Below are 14,056 nucleotides of genomic sequence, written 5' to 3' on the forward strand. Positions count from 1 at the left end.
CTTTTATGGTAGATAAATTTAGGACTCTATTTTAATAGAGTAGATATGTAGAGAATCTTTACCACTTACGTGACACCTAATAATCTACAAACTCAAACCATGAGTAATATATCATAGGGCTTTAAATGTAAATTTGCGTACTTTTTATCTACAGTCATCGTTTTGCTTTCACTGTATTAGGTATATTACTAATTTCCCATTTCTTTATGGGTTTTGAGCGAATTGACTCTAAAAATAAAGCATATAAAATAATAATTACTTCAAGGGATTCGACCCACTTACCTTACCTAAATATAAACTTATGATTAACCAACTGAGCTACTAAAGTTTTGGCATAAATTACGGCCGAAAGTTTACATATCTTAAATTGGGCCGGAAGCACATTCTTCTCCTGCTGATGATGGATGACCGACATAATTTTATTGGTCTCTTTGTAATCGCATGTTACAAAGAATTAATAATATTCACAGAAGAACTGTCAACAATTCAGATAAAAACAATCAACGATGTTTTTATAAACAAAAGTATAGAGATTCCGGTTTGTGGGCACATCCGTGCACCGTAGATTCATTCAAACTATAAAGATGTAGCAACAAATCATGAAAACATATTTTTAAAAAAAACGAAAAGAAAAAAATACATTCTTAGTTGGATATATATATTCTTATTAGTTACTACTCTTCTTGGTATTGTAGCCTGTGATAAAATCAAGCAAAACTTGGCTGTTGCATCTAGGACATCTAGGGTTACTACTATCCAAAGTCATGATGATGTACATGATGCAATTAGGGCAGCCAACGACCACCATTGATTTAGCCTCCCCTCCTCCACCTTCAGCTTCTTCTGAACATAACGATGAAGATGGGCTCACAGTCGGCAAAGACGAATCCAATATATTTAGTTTCAGATCAAGTTCAAGAGTACTCGCAGCTTCTTGTTGATTCATGTTTCTTGCCTTTCCAAGAAGAGTATGTATGCTGATATATTATAGGGATCTGAAGAAGGAACACAAAAAATCCAAACCGGAGGTTGCGTTAGAAAATCTTTGTTGAAGAGTGATTTTGTCTATACAACATTATATATATATATATATATGTCTTATGAAAAAGGAAAAAAAAAGTATAATAAAATAACAAATATTTTAACAGATTATCTTGGATCTTGGTTAAAAGCTAGCTTACCTTGGTGAAGAGAAGACTAGTATTGTTCTTGTTCTTAAGAGTTGAAGAAAGTTTGACGTCTTCATGTTATGGCTGCTGTTATATATAGACACACAAGATGAGGGCGGGTGTCATTGATTGTGCATTAAAAATAGTATTAGTTTTATCTAACTTTCAAAATAATCTTCTAAGAAAAGTACTAATAGAAATGAGATGTTTGAACAATAATTTGGTTTTGGGATAAAATATACGATATATTGAGTATGTTGCTTTGGCTTTGAAATTGCATTTATTATATACCAAATACTATTTGGATATATACAAACGAGATACTATGTCTTTTTCACATTTTGATCATGAAAATTCAAAATCAAATTGAGAGAAAGAGAGAGTAGAGACTAGGTCTGGACATTTCGGGTATCGGTTCGGTTCGGTTTGGGTATTTCGGATTTCGGGTAGTTCGGATAGGAGGTTAGAGGATCCATTTACTACATTATCTATTTTCGGTTCGATTCAGTTCGGATAGTTTCGGATTTGGTTCGGATAGTAAAACTAGGAACCAGAAAATACCCTGAAAAAATTTGGTTATCATTTGGTTCCGGTTCGGGTTCGGGTTCGAGTAGTTTGGATAGTTCGGATAATTCGGGTAAAATATCGGCTATTTAAGGTAAAACATCAAATAATTATGATGATTTAGATAAAAATTCGAATATTTTGGATTACTTTAGATATTTCGGATAGTTTCAGATACTTTCGGGTAGTTTGGATACTTTATAATATTTAAATTATTTTCAACTATTTTTGGATGCTTTTAATAGATTTTTAAATTAAAAATATATATTTAAATATGTTATATGTGTATATAATTAATATTTTTATATATTCGGGTACCCGTTTGGTTTTTTTCGAATATAGAAATATAAAAACCGTTCAGATATATGAGGGTTTCAGTCCGGTTCCGGTTTAAGGTATTTCGGTTCGGTTCCGGTTCGGTTATTTGGTTCCAGATTTTTGCCCGGGCCCTGTGGAGACCATATAATTCGAACTTGTAAAGGTAGTAATGTGTTGACAAAAACAAATATAGAGATGATGATATTATAACATATTATCATGGCATGAGAACTGGAGAGGAAAATTGTTTTGATGACTAGCATCCGCAATAATATTCTAAATGCTTTTTTCAAAGTTGAAAATTGTTAATATTGGTGAATATGAATTTGGACCGTTTGCCGCACGGCCAACAATGATGAAAGATTGACCAAAAAGATGACTACATGAATGGCTTTTGATTGTTGAGAATTAAGATTGTTGACTTTGTAAAGTGAAATAAAATGAAAGAATATTATATATATATATATATATATATATATATATTTTAACGTCTGATTAATTATGCTATTACAACGATAATAAATATTACATAGACGATTCTACTGCCGACAATTCTACCATCATATGAGAATGCACGTCTGACTGCATCGCTCCGAGCCGCCCTATGAGATCCTTGTTCGATGATACGCTCTTGCACTATGCTGAAGACCTCTTGTAACCTTTTTTCTCCATCTGCATAATTTGCGTTTTCCGGGGTTTGAACCCCAGACCTTCTGGTGTAGAAGCATTAATGAACCTTTAGTCAAACCAATACACTAAAGGACTTCCACAATATTATATATTTAATGAGTAAATAACTTTTAAATATTGACTTAGAAAAATATGGAATATGGTCGGTGAGATTTAGGGGGGTTATTGGAACATGAATTTCTGTGGAATTTGATGATTTTAATAGTTGAGAGGATTTTACAAGTTAACTAGATTTAACAAATTTTATCAAATACTTTTACATAGATTTCCATTACTTGTATATAGAATTCTATTGATTTTTATTAACTTTTAAAGTAAGAAATTAATGGTGGTAGAAAAAAAAGAAAAGAAAATCATTTCAATTAGGGCAATTCTTAAACAACTTTAAAAAAAAAATTTGTCACAAAAAGATCTCAAAAAATAAAATGACCAAAAAATTTAATTTCTACTTCTTACTTTATAGATATATAAATAATAAAAAATATTTTTTATGTAATTTCAAAATATATGTTTTAAATTTGAATTTTTGTAAAAAAAAATTGAATTATTATTTTTGAAATGCTTTTTTTTTTTAAATCCAAAAGTGCTTTTTAAAACTATTTTTACAATTTTTATTTTAAATTTTTAATATTTTTTCTATTTTTTTAAGTTGTGAATTGTATTATGTAAAAGTTGTGATTTGTATATTATTTCATTCTTCAATTTGAGTTTTTTTATGTGAGTGTATTTTATTACATTGATTTCAAAAATCTCATGGGTATAGATGATATTCTCAAAGTTGAGTACTATGAGTAAAAACAAAGAAAATTTACATCCCAATAACAATAGATTTTAATAGAATCTTAAAATCAATGAAAACTAAACTTTTCCAATAACATTTGATCAAAAAAAAAAAAAAATTCCAATAACAAAGGATTTTGAGTGGAATTTAAAAATCATCACCCCAATAACAATGGATTCTATTTAGATTTTAAAATTTCACAAACCAATAACAATGGAATCTCAAAATTTAATAATTCCTCTAAATTTTTTTTGCCCAATAACCCCCCTTATTAGGGTCTTATTGATGGAATCGTGAACCCAAAAAAGAAGGTGCAAATAGTAAGGAAGATTCATTTGACATAAGAAAAGATTGTCTTTGTCATCTTAGACTTTGTTACCTTGATTCAAGTAAACCAAACTTTCATTATACAAACATGTACGCATATTTAGATTAGTCATGTGTATGTTGGCTAATAATACCATCAATCCATAACTAAAGGTACTACAAGTACCCTAATTCTCAAATTTCATTACCATTTGAATATCTCAACCTTCATCATAATTAAGGCAATCTTCCTAATCAAATCATCAGCAAGATTTTAACAAACAATAGAAATAAAATACAACAGTTTGGAGTTTGGAATTTTAAAAGAGAATTTTTCAGAATTTCTCCCTACAGTTTTTACGTGTACAGTTCATGTTATTTATTAGAGTTGTTGTAACGGATGAAAACTAGTCCTCCACAATGTGTTTCCTCTCGAGCTCAATGAACTGTTTGCTGAGACGGGAGGTTTCAGTGGCGTTTCGAGTCTCGTTCTCTTGTCCTTTGCAACGCAGCAACTGCATTTGAAGAGTTCGTACAAGCTCATTTAGCCTCTGGATATGCCTCTCCTGTGACAAGATGATCTGTAACGATCAACAAAGGAAAAAAACTGTTAGAAATGAAGGGTCTTCTTCTATTTTGAAGGTTCAAAATAGAAGCATATGCATGCATATTAAGGTTCAAAGTTATCCTGAAACATGAGGTTGTTCATACATTGCAAGACAAAGATGGTTTTATACTATTTTTACTCCAGTAACCTTAACTACATGATGCAAATCAGGGAAAACTCGATAGAGGTATCAAACCAATAGTTCTATTGAAAATTAAGAACTCGAATCAGCCACAGAGTGATTCCGCAGACATTCTCAAAAACAGGAAAGATAACCGCTGAAAGATCAGAGTTTGGTGAAAATGATAAACCTCTCAATGCCAAGAATAAAGGCAGAAAGAAAAGAAAGGAAGTCCAGAGACTGATTGATCCAAAAATGTTCCGTAATACAGATACATGATGATGAGTTTTTCCATGAGAAGAGTTTTACCTTCTCTTTGACAGCATCTTCCCTCTTTGCAATCTGCTGATGTTTCTGAGACAAGCTAGGAGCAGCATCAAGCTCAAGCAGCGGTTGCCTCCATTCAAACTGAGATGTGACTATAAGTATAACCAGTAGAAACACAAGCATGATCGGCCTCGACATTTTTCCTCTTCCTACAAAACCTGTTCCACACTCGCAATAAAACACCACACCCAAGACCACGCCTTTATCGAATTATCGGAGAATGAGATTGAAAGGTCGAAACTTTAACATGTAATATCACTTTAATTCACCTACCCACTTCCTAAATTTCCTAAACAAAACCAAGACTAGAACGATTAAGATGTTTGAGAACTTACAGATCAAGATTGAAGAGTGAGATCAAACTTCATCATCGCATCCTTTGACTTCCCTAGGGTTTGCGCAGGAGAGGGGAAAATAAGAATCTGATCGAGATCTTTCGATAGAATCGTTTGAAGCTATTAGCTTTCTCGAGAATGGGTTCTTCTCGTATAACGAGCGGAAGAGAGGTAGAGATGTGAAGCAGAGAGGTTTAACGGATAATCTTAAGTGCAACCGTCGTCGAGAGACGGTGAAGAGAAGAAGACGAGTACAGACATTGAGAGAAGCTTATTTACATTGGAACCGAAAACCAAATTAAACCGAGCCAAATTCAAAAATTCAAAACAAAAAGTATAAAACTATTTAAATTATCTATTATTTTAATTTAAAAATTTTAAGTTATATTATATTGTATCCGAACAACCAAATATTCTATGTTATTATTTGAATTATCTAAAATTATCTTAAAATTGAACAGAACTAAAACCATATTAGATTTATAACCTTTCTACATATAAACTGGTTTTTAATATTTTTACCAACCAAATTTTATAGATAATCTATATCTGAAAAAACGAACCAAAAAGCAAATGCACAAAGCCTAACTGCACCCAACCTCATCAAGCTATAACATCGGTTTAGTTTTGATTTCAAGATTCTTCCGATTGCATGGTTTTGAATTATCGGTTTGCTTGCAATTCTATAAGCCGTACCAAAAATTGACAGAATGCTCAAGTTGAAACATTAAACACAAACAAACATATATGAACCGCCTATACACAAAAACAAACATCAACATCGGTTCCAAGTTCCAACTACTTACATAGTTACATAGCCTCACTCTAGATAAAACAACATTGCAATGAGAGCCACTGCACCTATGATAACATCCCATCGTACCCGGTTCACCGTTTTGATCGAATATAGTCCCACGAAACAGCTAGACAATGGTTCAGTGCTACTGCTCTCTTTTCCTTCCTTCTCCTGTGGTGGTATTTCCTCTAGCAGTGAAGCCATATGTTTGTCTATCATGTTTGGTAAAGGAAGTAGCCTTGTCTCCATTGATGCTGATTCAAGTGTTGGCACTTCGTTTGTTGTGTTCCCTGTCATCACCGCTTCATCAAGACTGATTATATCGTCGCTTAGGATATCCGCAAAGAAATCTTCATCAGTATGCACCTAAACACACACACACACACAATTCCATCAATAAGTGCGAGAATAAAGAACCATCATTCATTTTTATCAAGAAAATCATGCTCTATGTGAAACGTTATTATATATATCAAATGCGTAAATGGTAGATCAACATCATGATTATAAAACTAATATACATAGGTTTTTATCAAGATTCATACTAAAATGTTTATAGCCCTTGAAATCTCAGGACCGGCTCCCAACAATATTCATCGACAAGAAGTGGAACAAAGGGGGCAAACCTGTACATTTCTTGATGTTTCTGCCATCTCAGTGAGGAGGTTTTCACCTGATTCACCTGCAAGGTAAAAATCAATCATGCTGTCCCAATCAGATGGGCTACCTGAACTAGCCGGACCATTTGGCAAGATCATGTGCTTATCGGCTGCTAAATTTGGCTCTGGTGCCTTGTGAAATTCTATGTTTCTCCTAAGCCGGCAGACAACCAAAGCATCATCCTAGAAGATAATCAACTAGATGTATTGGAGCGGATCTTGACAATTAAAACAGTATCAAAGTATGTAATCACGTTAACAGTTTTTAAGTTTCAGAACAGTTTTACCAGTGGTGATCCTTTCATGGAATACTCGTGCATAATCCACTCCGTTCTTTCGCCTTTTGGTGCACGACCAATATGGAAGACAAGCGTCCTCTTTGTCCCGATCACTTCGGAAGAAGACTTGACATCACGTTCTTTTCCAGTGGCTTTCCAGTATCCCATCTTGGTTGTTCTCCTGTTCTGTGAGCCATGTGGATACTTTTTGCCACGTGGACAGAAGAAGAACCATTCTGTATCAGATTTAACTATTGACTTATCTGGAAAGAAAAAAATAGGAATGTTAAGTATCTTAAAACACTCCACGAGAGTCACTGGGATGTAAAAATGAGCTATAGCTGGTTCAGCTCTCAGCTCGTAGCACGATCTCTATATTTTAAGCTCATTTAATAAATGAGTTTAATAATCGAGCTTAAATTAGATCACGAGTTATATGAACGATTTTTAATGAACCTGAGCTGACTCATGAGCTTGTTCATTTCATACTTACAATAATATATAATATATTTTATATATATTATATTTGGATAATTTCTATTTTTTATGTAAAAAAGAGATAATTTCTATATTTATCTTCTAAAATTAAAATGTCAAACCAAATTTTCTTAAAATATAATATATATATTAATCATATTTCTCTTCTAAAATTAAAATGTAAAACATACATATAAGACATTGAAGATGAATTGGCTCAAGACTCTCATGAAGAATAGGGATTTAGATTATTGGTTTTGCTTTAATTTAATTTATATTAGGTGTTGTTTTCTTTATTTTTATCATGTGTTCGTTTTTATTTAGTATTTAATATTTATGTTTTGGATTTTTTAATATTTAAATTTTGAACAATATTATAGAAATTATTTTATCACTATTTTATTTTATTTATAATTATTTTTATTTAGATCACGAGTTAGCTCATTTAACTCATGATCTAGATGATATGAGTTCGAGTTTACATATTGAAGCTCATATAATAAATGAGCTGAGCTGAACTAACTCATGAAAGAGCCGAGCTAACTATGAGCGAGCTAGCTCATTTTGACAGTCCTGCACCTGACACATGTTGCTGCCAAGAAAAGGTAATGCTTAGAAGGAATCACAAGATCGCAACAACAACAATTTTTTTTTATCTTAATATGTTACCAAAAAAGTAAAAAGTAACAACAACAAAAAACAGGACACCCAAAATAGCAAGTTCTGAGCCCTGAGGGTAAATCAGGCGAACAACAAAGAGCAGAAACAGAACAAACCGGGCAAATCCCAAGGCTCGAAGTTGTAAATATCGGTTTCCGGTATAACCTCAACGGACCGTTCTAAACCGTCCATCTTCCGCTTGAGGTAATACGAGATCAGCTCCACGTCCGTCGGCGAGAACTTAAACCCTGGAAACACCGTCAACGCTTCCACTGTATCCATAGAAACTCCCACCGGGTCCACCTCCATGAAGGCTCCCGCGTACAAAACAGTCGCCACAAGAGAGTAAGAGTAATACTCGGTATAATTAATATCGCCGCTCTGGAAATAAGACAAAAGGGTTTCTTGTCTCTGGAGAATCTCTGTGCTCTCTCACTTGAGCTTTGATCAGAGAAGACATTTGCAGACACGGGTTTTTGACCAGGTGTTGCGCGGGCATTGCTTTGCTGCATGTCTGGTTGCCGCGTCATCAAACCTAGTTTAAACTGAAGTGCTTTTATTTCCGTTTAGCCCCTTACTGTTTTCACGTACTCTCAATTTAAGAGGTGCTTGACTAGTCAGTGATCAACATCACATATTGCATCGACTTTTTCTTCTGGTCAGCCGAGTAAATTGACTGTCTATGCTGAACCAATAAGAGATACAAACATAAGTGTCATGATAATGGAGTGGACTAATGCCGAATTTAGAAAGTGTTTAGTTTTGTTGTGAAAGTAACTTGAAACCACAAAGCGGACACTTGTGAGTTGTGACCAACTTGAAGCCATTTTTAAATACAAGAGATCTGGCAGACATGAGAGCAAGCCAAAACGGTTGCTTATTCCTCGAGAAATACCTTCTCATAGCATGCCTAAAGAAGGAGTTCATAAGAAATACCTTCTCTTAATGTTCTTATAACAAAAAAAACTTTTTTTTTTCCTTTTCCTTGTTAGATCTTGACGCTATTTTTTAAAAATGGTTTGTATGTATTTTTTGTAAATTCATAATAGAAATATTATTTCTTTTCAAAATAGATATAAGAAAATAACATTTTTTTTGTTCTAAAATTGATACATAGTTGTCATTATCTTATAAGACCCTCACGTTCAACGTCAAATACTTTTTGCGGTAGTGTGCTTACTATCCGTAACAAAAAAAAATGTAAATTATTGCTACCAACTTCAAGATTTTTGATCAGAATCATTAACAGATCCAAACAGTTATATTGAGTTTATCTGCTTTTTGTCGTATGTATTGTTGCTTCTGCTCGTTCCATCTTCAAATGTATACATAAAACTAGTGATTCATTAACTTGTTTGGCTGAGTTGTTTTTATGTTTGGAATTATAGATCTAAACTTGGTTTATAGCTAAAGGTGAGAAAACAAGTCGTCACCAATAGGTTCATTGAACTTTTCAAAGTTTATACAGACAAAGGGAGACAAAGAGATAAAGCCACACATACACTTGATAAGATCACACTGACAATATCTCTACTTGTATTTAGGCCAATGTCTTTATCATTTGACCTTTTCTCATGGTAAGTAAGCCTAGTGGCAGGCACCCGATACTTCTTTCACTCTACTAAATAGTGTTCAAATTTAATGAGTGTTACTTTTCTTTTGTAACGGGTAACTTTTTATGGAAAATATTGATCCAGAAAAAACAAAACAAATTGAAAATTTCACAAGAAAATCAAAATATTCACAGAAATTGTGTCCCTACCCCTAAGGACCTTAACTTTCATGTTTTACTAGTCAATATCTATAGACAAATGAAGACCTACTTTCCGTTTTTTTTCTTGTCATCTCATTAACTTTGTAACGTTTTGATTGAATTTTAGTTTTACGACAAAACATATAGGGTGATACGTAACGGATAGTTGAGACAAGTTCACATGGGAAGATGCAATGACGGTGTTCGATGTCCACACAATAACAGAGAAAACCTCGTTGTTGTTTCGTTTTTTATTCAAAATCTTATTACTAATCCATTCTGGCATCAATTATACCTCATTATTGTTCGTTGTTCGTATTCTAATTGTTGTAATTATTAGTATGATTCTAGTTTACCCTGACCCTGCGTTTCCATGTGTGTATCATCAATCATGCCAGCAATCAAATAAACTGTTTAATAAAAATATTCGCAAACTCAAACAAATATATAATAATGTACATTATCATTCAAACCAATCCAAAACATGATTTGATAGATATCCATATATTCATTACTTCTAAATTACAGACTGATTAGTTATTTAGTTATCTAAAGCCTTCTCCTCTAAAACACACACATACATCTACATTAATGCAAACTGTTAGGTTATAAATTCCGATTTTTAAAAGATGCGTATATATATCAAGGTGGAAATATAATGTTTACGTAAGTTTAACATGAATAGAAAAAAAAATCAGTGATTTGACTAAGACATGTAACTTATTAAATCCAAAATTTAAATAGAATAAAATATACATATACACATTAAAAAAATGATACTATTTTTTCCTTGCCGGCTCTAGCTCCGGTGATTACACAAACTCCACGCTTGGTAAGTGCCGATGATTCCACTGCTCCGACGATGACGAGCCAATGAATCTCATATTGGAAACAATGTACTCTTTTAGGGTCTTCAAAGATTCATCTCTCTCTCCATTGTCAACAACCACTGATCTCTTCTCCACAGGATCATCATCTTCGCCGGAGCCAACAAATCTTGATTCCGTCCGGTGATCTCTCCGGCTTTCAACGTAACCCCACTTACTTCCACTCTCCATGTTCAGCTCAATAGACTTAAGGTCACTCTCCTCATCATCATCATCAGAACCATCTATTATCTCTAACACCTGACCAATCTCCGACGGCCCTTTTCCCTCAAGAACCCTCCGGAGCTCCTTCTTCAGCCTCTCCACGGCGGCGTGTTTCTCCTCGAACTCGAACTTCGCCTCCATAAGCTTCATCTGAACCCTCTCTTCCCTCAAAACATCAGCTATTCGCATCATCTCCCTCTCTTTCTCCATATCTTTCTTATCTTCTCCGATACCTCTCGCCAGCTCATCACACACCTCCTCGAGAACGTCCCTCGCTCTCTTCTCTCTCTCCATCTCCTCCTTCGTCTTCCTCTCCGTCTCCTTAGCCTCAGCGAGCTCTCTCCCTAACTTTCTATTCATCTTCTCCGTTCTTTGCCTGAGCTTTCTCTCAATCACCGCCTCTTCTCGAAGCTTCTCTATTAACCTCCGATTCTCTTCCTCCTCCTTGTCATACTCACTCATTAGATGCTTCAGAGAAGATCTTGCTCTTTCCAGTTCGCAAACCAGAGCAGAGATTAAACGGTTGCTTGCTGTCTTGTGATCGTCTCCGAGCTTACCGATACGTTTTAAGACCTTTACGAGCTCTTTAGACGTTTTTAAGCCGTCGTTGATGTTCTTGAAACGAGTTTTCACCTGTTAGGGTTAGGGTTTAACTAATCAGAGGTATCTTGTAATGCAAGAAAGAATATGTTTTGTAAGAAAGAAAAAAAGCGTACCGAGTTTGTGCCGGTGGTTTTGTATTCGATTAATTGAACTTTCTGAGGATTTGTTGATCTTCCACGAACTATATCTTCTCCAAGAATGATTCTCTGTAAGATTTTGATTATCAAGACTTGGGACTCAAGAAAAGAATAAAGAAAAAAAAAACAGAGGAAACTTGAGACGGAAGCAAAACACTAACCTCTGATCCAAACCGGGAAATGGGATCGGATGAGTTCAGCTGGATGTGATGGGAAGAGATCTCTGCTGACTTCTTCCTTCTGTTTCCCGACGGTTTCTTGCTTCTCAAGTTATCTCTGTCGGAGTTTAGGGCAGGATCTGTGCCGCCGTCGCTGATCTCCCACAGGCTTGCCGCCAGCTTTCTTGCCGACACGGGGAGTTTCTGAAACTGATCTACAGAGTGTTTTTCCGGCGATAAGGACAAGAGTACGGGAGTTTTAGCGGCGGAGATGGACTTAACCGGAGTTCCTGAACCGCCGTTGTCTTGTGCGGCTCTTTTTCCGGCGAAAATTGCGCGTTTGAAGCGGTTTTGACGAGCTAGAGAAGAAGAAGAGGAGGAAGAACCACCTCTCTTCCTGATCTTGCACCCTTTCTTTCGATCCATAAGTTTGTATTGTAATACAACAAATCAGCAGAACACAAGATTGTCTCGAATCTTGTCTGAAAATAAATAAAAAAGACTGAGGAAGAGATTTGAAGTTTGGAATTGGTTGGTGCTTTTTATGAGAAGTGGGTGATGAGGTTGATCGAGTAGAAGAAACTTGAAGCAGTTTCTGGAAGATATTGTTTTCGAATCTCTGAAGAAACTTTAAAGTGAGTGAAAGAGATATTACCAAAAAAAAAGAGAAAGTTAAGATTAATTTTTTGTGTGTGTTTTCTTTTGCTTTTTCTGAAGTTTTAACAGAGTAAATTATCTTACTACTGTATATGAAAAAAATGGAAGAATAAGAAGAGATGGTTGCTGAGATTCTTTAATTCCTTTTGAAAGACTTTGAAAAAGGAAAAGAGCTTTGAATCTGGGAAATTGTGTTACTTCTTGGAGGAAGAAAGAGAGAAGAATGTGGAGGAAGACAAAGGATGGGTAGAGAAAGGAGTGTGGTGTGTTTTGTTTGTGTGCGTTGTCTAATTTGCAGGATTCATTGTACACAGTACACACCATTAAACCAGTCTTTTTCCAATTTAAAAAATTTATTTCAATAATTCAATAATTAATAACTTTCCTATAACTCATTAATGCAAACAACGACTTGTAAAAGGGTGGTATTATGGAATCCGTCAATCCAAATTAATACTTTTCTAAAGCAAATCTCTATATAGGACATTAAAAGACTTGCCAACAGTCTAAAAAGACAGTTCGATTCAGAAGCTTTTTAGGGAATGATATGAGCAGCAGTTGTAGATAGAGAGTTTGATCAGTGGTTCTCGAATAATATTTGCATCACCCACCATGCTATGACAAAGATTAACATTATTTTAGACAAACATATACTCACTTATATTGTGACATTTTAAAGATACAATATAGACAAAAATAAAACATATTTGAGAAAATGACACTGGCTATTGATATTATTATTTAAGTTTTTTCTTTAATTTTCAAATTTGGATTGTGTATTTCTGAAATGGTAAATCGGATTTTCTCTCGCATAAATTATTTTCAATCTAAATGGGGATGACAAGTACAACTGCAAAGAAATGAATTATTGTTATAAAAAGAACTGAAATTTTATTGTATCGCAGGAATTTAAATAAGGGTGAAATTTTATATCCGTAGAAATAATAACACTGATAGAGAGAGTTTATTATTAGAGAGAAGAGAAGTTGAGGTGTGTATTACAATGAACGAAAACGTTCGTATATATAGGAAGAAATTTACTGTGCAAATAGTACAGCGGGCCCCACATCTTTTTATATTTTCAACATAATCGGCTCCTCCTCCTTTTTTTTGACTTTCGTAACACTCCCCCTTGGGGACCGGTGTCACTATCCATTCTCGCTTAACGTCTTTGTTGCCTCGTTAAAAACCTTTACAGGAAAACCCAATGGAAAAAAACCATAGTAAGGTAAAAAGAGTACAACTACGTAAGCTCCCCCTCGAATGAGCAGTCATAGATCCTTATGATGACGCATTCCAATGTTACAAACATGTTTTTTGAATACCGAAGTCGGAAGTGATTTTGTGAAGAGGTCAGCTGCATTGTCGCATGATTGGACATATCTTACTTCAATCTCTTTCTTCTTTACGAGCTCTTTAGTGTATGAGAAGAACTTCGGATGAATATGCTTCGTTCTATCGCTTTTAATATATCCGTCCTTTGTTTGAGCAACACATGCTGCATTATCTTCATATAGAATAGTTGGCTCCATATTTTTGCCAATCCCACTGCTTGAACAGATGTGTCGG

At 34.5% G+C, this 14,056-nt stretch overlaps 4 protein-coding genes across 5 annotated transcripts; all 4 read right to left on the reverse strand.

Moving 5' to 3' along the window:
- Positions 1-498: 498 nt before the first annotated feature.
- LOC106333780 lies at positions 499-1,237 on the reverse strand. The gene is made up of 2 exons (XM_013772189.1): positions 1,182-1,237; positions 499-995 (listed from the first exon to the last, which is right to left on the reverse strand). Exon 2 carries the CDS (start codon positions 944-946, stop codon positions 668-670), a length of 279 nt encoding a protein of 92 aa, XP_013627643.1. The 5' UTR covers positions 947-995; positions 1,182-1,237; the 3' UTR covers positions 499-667.
- A 2,818-nt stretch (positions 1,238-4,055) lies between these two features.
- Positions 4,056-5,491, reverse strand: LOC106332006. 2 transcript variants are annotated; one of them, XM_013770455.1, is made up of 3 exons: positions 5,219-5,491; positions 4,866-5,051; positions 4,056-4,409 (listed from the first exon to the last, which is right to left on the reverse strand). In XM_013770455.1, the coding sequence occupies exons 2-3, from the start codon at positions 5,019-5,021 to the stop codon at positions 4,236-4,238; spliced, it is 330 nt and encodes a 109-aa protein (XP_013625909.1). In that variant the 5' UTR covers positions 5,022-5,051; positions 5,219-5,491; the 3' UTR covers positions 4,056-4,235. The 2 variants fall into 2 exon arrangements, with proteins under 2 accessions (XP_013625909.1, XP_013625908.1); XM_013770454.1 differs by having other exon boundaries at positions 4,866-5,041; positions 5,219-5,484.
- Positions 5,492-5,913: 422 nt separating this feature from the next.
- LOC106332989 (NAC domain-containing protein 89-like) lies at positions 5,914-8,895 on the reverse strand. Its single transcript, XM_013771467.1, has 4 exons — positions 8,205-8,895; positions 6,961-7,214; positions 6,641-6,856; positions 5,914-6,380 (listed from the first exon to the last, which is right to left on the reverse strand). Exons 1-4 carry the CDS (start codon positions 8,395-8,397, stop codon positions 6,039-6,041), a joined length of 1,005 nt encoding a protein of 334 aa, XP_013626921.1. The 5' UTR covers positions 8,398-8,895; the 3' UTR covers positions 5,914-6,038.
- A 1,673-nt stretch (positions 8,896-10,568) lies between these two features.
- LOC106329364 (cingulin-like) lies at positions 10,569-12,787 on the reverse strand. The gene is made up of 3 exons (XM_013768007.1): positions 11,834-12,787; positions 11,649-11,741; positions 10,569-11,565 (listed from the first exon to the last, which is right to left on the reverse strand). Exons 1-3 carry the CDS (start codon positions 12,254-12,256, stop codon positions 10,654-10,656), a joined length of 1,428 nt encoding a protein of 475 aa, XP_013623461.1. The 5' UTR covers positions 12,257-12,787; the 3' UTR covers positions 10,569-10,653.
- Positions 12,788-14,056: the final 1,269 nt, after the last annotated feature.

This window comes from Brassica oleracea, chromosome C3 (genome assembly GCF_000695525.1).
Source record: "Brassica oleracea var. oleracea cultivar TO1000 chromosome C3, BOL, whole genome shotgun sequence".
In the NCBI taxonomy this organism is placed as follows: domain Eukaryota; kingdom Viridiplantae; phylum Streptophyta; class Magnoliopsida; order Brassicales; family Brassicaceae; genus Brassica; species Brassica oleracea.